Below are 3,135 nucleotides of genomic sequence, written 5' to 3' on the forward strand. Positions count from 1 at the left end.
TCCTGCTGACATCTGGCACTGGCACGTTAGAACTTTCATACCAGCCTTACTTCTGTCGTGCCTGGTGCCCTGACCCGTGTGTTCTCTCTGGCAGGTTTGTTTTGGAGCAGTACAACGCTCTGTCCTGGCTCACGTGCAATCCGGCCACCCAGGACCGTACCTCCTGCCTTCCCGTCCACTTTGTGGTGCTCACTCAGTTGTACAACGCCATCATGAATATACTCTAATTGGAAAAGCACTTGTTCTCTCTGGCTCAGTTCCTTCTCCCCGCAACCTCAGTCCAAGGAACCTGCTACACTCTTCAAATACCCCACTCCTCCCTCCTCTTGAGACCACTCTGCACAGTCCTGCACTGTGATTACTTCTCAGCAGGCACATGTCATTTCTGCAGTGTTCATTACCAGAGTGACTCACAGACACTTCTCTCATGGACCTGCCTGGAAACTTCCATAAGCAGTGACTTTCAGCCAGTGTTATGGTGTGTGCGGCCCCAAACCACTGGGCCACAGGAAGTTTTTTGTTGTTGGTTTTCAAGAGGGAACCAGAAGAGACAGTATCCTTTTGCACAAGAGTCTGTGTTTTCAGCCTCTGCTTAATAAGGGCAGTTCAGCCCTCTGGATGAAATCCTCTCGTTATTGGTGTATGGCCTGTGGGTTACCTGAACTCCAAAATCTGGGACTTTTGAGAAACAAGAACCAGCTCGAGTACATGATTTCATAATGGGGTTTCTGTCTCCCTAGTGCTCCCATCTAGATTGGCATGAGTGCTTTGGTTGACTTTGTACCTGTGTGTAGATACAAAAGGTCTGGAGACATCTTCATTTTGTTTATTTATTTTAGGTTGTTGTTTCTGTGACTTCCTTTTAATTTTTTTAATTCGCAAGGACCAGGTACAGTAGCTGAAACCCAACTCAGATCCACCATAGGATTCTTTGACTACATACCTCTGTCCTAGAAGCCAGAAAAGGAGTGAAAACAAATTGGGGAGATCCTACTTACAAGTAATATATTCAAAACCACCCAGCAATAGGTTTTGTTGAGAATAAACTGGGTAAACATTCTGCCATATTCCTTATTAAAAGTGGCCAGCGTTTCATGAAGGACAACATTTTTATACAGAAGGCAGTCAAGCTCAACCCAGAGCCATGGAGGCAAGTACCTTCATTAGTTTTATATAGTCACAATGGAAATATATTTTCTAGTGAATTCTTACTGAAAGCCAGGTCTCTCCTCTCATTAGATCAAAAGGGACTCATGTATATATCACAATCGAAAGTGTTTGCTCATAAAATCAGTTATAAATATGGTAAGTTTTTTCTGGACCATAGGAATATTATTTCAAAGAAATATTCAACTTAACCATTAAATTAGTACTTGAAGTTGAGCCTTCGTGGTGGGACTTTTTTTAAAAAAACATGCCTTTTTAAATCATTAAGGCTAATTGAAGTATTTTATCCAGGCCCGAGAGGGTTGTCTTTAGGACTCCATTTCTACCCCTACCTTGCTGTGCGTTTCTGTCTGAGGGCAGTGGGCGTGGGCTTGCCTCCCATGAGCCGCTCTGGTCAGGCTGTTGAGCTCTAGTCACCTGTGGAGAGAATCATGCAAATTTTAAAAGTTATTCCAAGAGACTTCCATATTCTGGTTATTAACAAAAAAAGGAAAAATGTAATAACTGATATGATTTTGTAAAAGTATTTTTCTTGAAATAATCTAACGTTTAAAACATTAAAAAAAAGTTGTGTGGTGGGAATGTGAAAGCAGAGAAGTAACTTGTAAATGGATAATTTTGTTCTCTGTACCACCAATTGGGGGGAGGGGTTGATTTTCGCAGTGTATAGGTTAAAAAAATCTGATATATCAAACCATTTGTATCTAATGTGTACAGTGTAAAATTGACTTTAAAAATATTGCAGTGCTATTTTTTCTTAATCAGAAAGGAAAAATTCTCAAGGCCTTTTGAAGAGCATAAGATGATGAAGATTGTAAACTTGTATAAAACTATCTTGGTGAGAAGACAAATTGTAAAGTAGATATTTGTAATCTTTTACCACTTTGGGGTTGCTTTTTTTCCCAGAATTCATCAGAACTTTGAATTTTTTTTTTTTTTTAATGGGCTGTTTTTAATGCAGGGGCTTTTCTTCCCTAGAAACCCAACAATTCTCAGCAAAACAAAAACAAACAAAAAAAAATACAAAAAACAAAAAAAAAAACCCTACAAAAATTAAAAAAAAAAAAGGCAGCAAAGGGTAGTTTTCATCTGGTGTCTTTTATTTAAGTTTTTTAAGTTAAGAAAAGCTGGTGACATATTTATACGTTTTTGTGCAAAAATAAATGAATGGCAATAGATTTTAAAAAAATCTTATTATGTACTTCTGTGTGAAAAAGTCTGTATAATATTTCCCTTAAATATGCATTATTTTACTTGTGAGTTTTTTACTGAATTAATCTGAAATGTACAAGCCCTGGATTTGCTACAGAGTGAGAACTTATTTTATTTTTTTTTTATTTTTAATTTTGGAAATTCTGCAGAAATCAGAACTCTTACCATGGTTTGAACTAAAGAGGGGAAATGGGGGAGGGGAGAGGGGTGGGATCGTCCAGCATGCTTGTATGTATATTTCAGAACCTTTTTTAAATGTAAAAGCTGTACATTTCTGGGAAGTTCTGAATTTCTTTTGTTTCCTTTTTTCCTTCAAGCATTTTGCAGTGAGCTTCTTTTATATATAGCAAACAATTTGAAAGAATACAAAAATATGTGAAGTTCATTTAAAAAAACTACAGTATAGCGCTGGTACAGTACACTAAAAGACTTTGATAAAAAGAAACAATACTAAAAGGCCTCCATTTTAAATGTCATTCATATATACCTTGTGAATGAGAGCTATATACTTTTACACACTTTTTTAGAGGAATAAATTATTGAATTACTGAAACGTTGAGTGGCTTTTTTCCCCTTCCATCCTGCTTTTGTAATGGGAGTGATCTACGCCTATTCAAAAGGTGTTAAGTATTATGAACAGTCCTTGACCAGCAGCCAGGCTGTACCTTCCAGCATAAAGTTTTACTCCCCTGATCAGCACATCTCGTAGCTGTTCTCAGACGGTTTTCACATATTCCAGGATACAAGGGCATTCCT

At 37.7% G+C, this 3,135-nt stretch overlaps 1 protein-coding gene across 1 annotated transcript in view; it reads left to right on the top strand.

Moving 5' to 3' along the window:
* MED13L (mediator complex subunit 13L) overlaps positions 1–2,932 on the top strand; it is a 136,161-nt gene extending 133,229 nt beyond the window's left edge. The window contains exon 29 of the mRNA XM_007448160.1: positions 95–2,932. Coding sequence (XP_007448222.1) covers positions 95–227 — 133 coding nt within the window. The 3' untranslated portion in view covers positions 228–2,932. The remainder of the gene's footprint in view (positions 1–94) is intronic.
* Positions 2,933–3,135: the final 203 nt, after the last annotated feature.

This window comes from Lipotes vexillifer, unplaced genomic scaffold (assembly GCF_000442215.2).
Source record: "Lipotes vexillifer unplaced genomic scaffold, Lipotes_vexillifer_v1.1 scaffold2542, whole genome shotgun sequence".
NCBI lineage: Eukaryota > Metazoa > Chordata > Mammalia > Artiodactyla > Lipotidae > Lipotes > Lipotes vexillifer.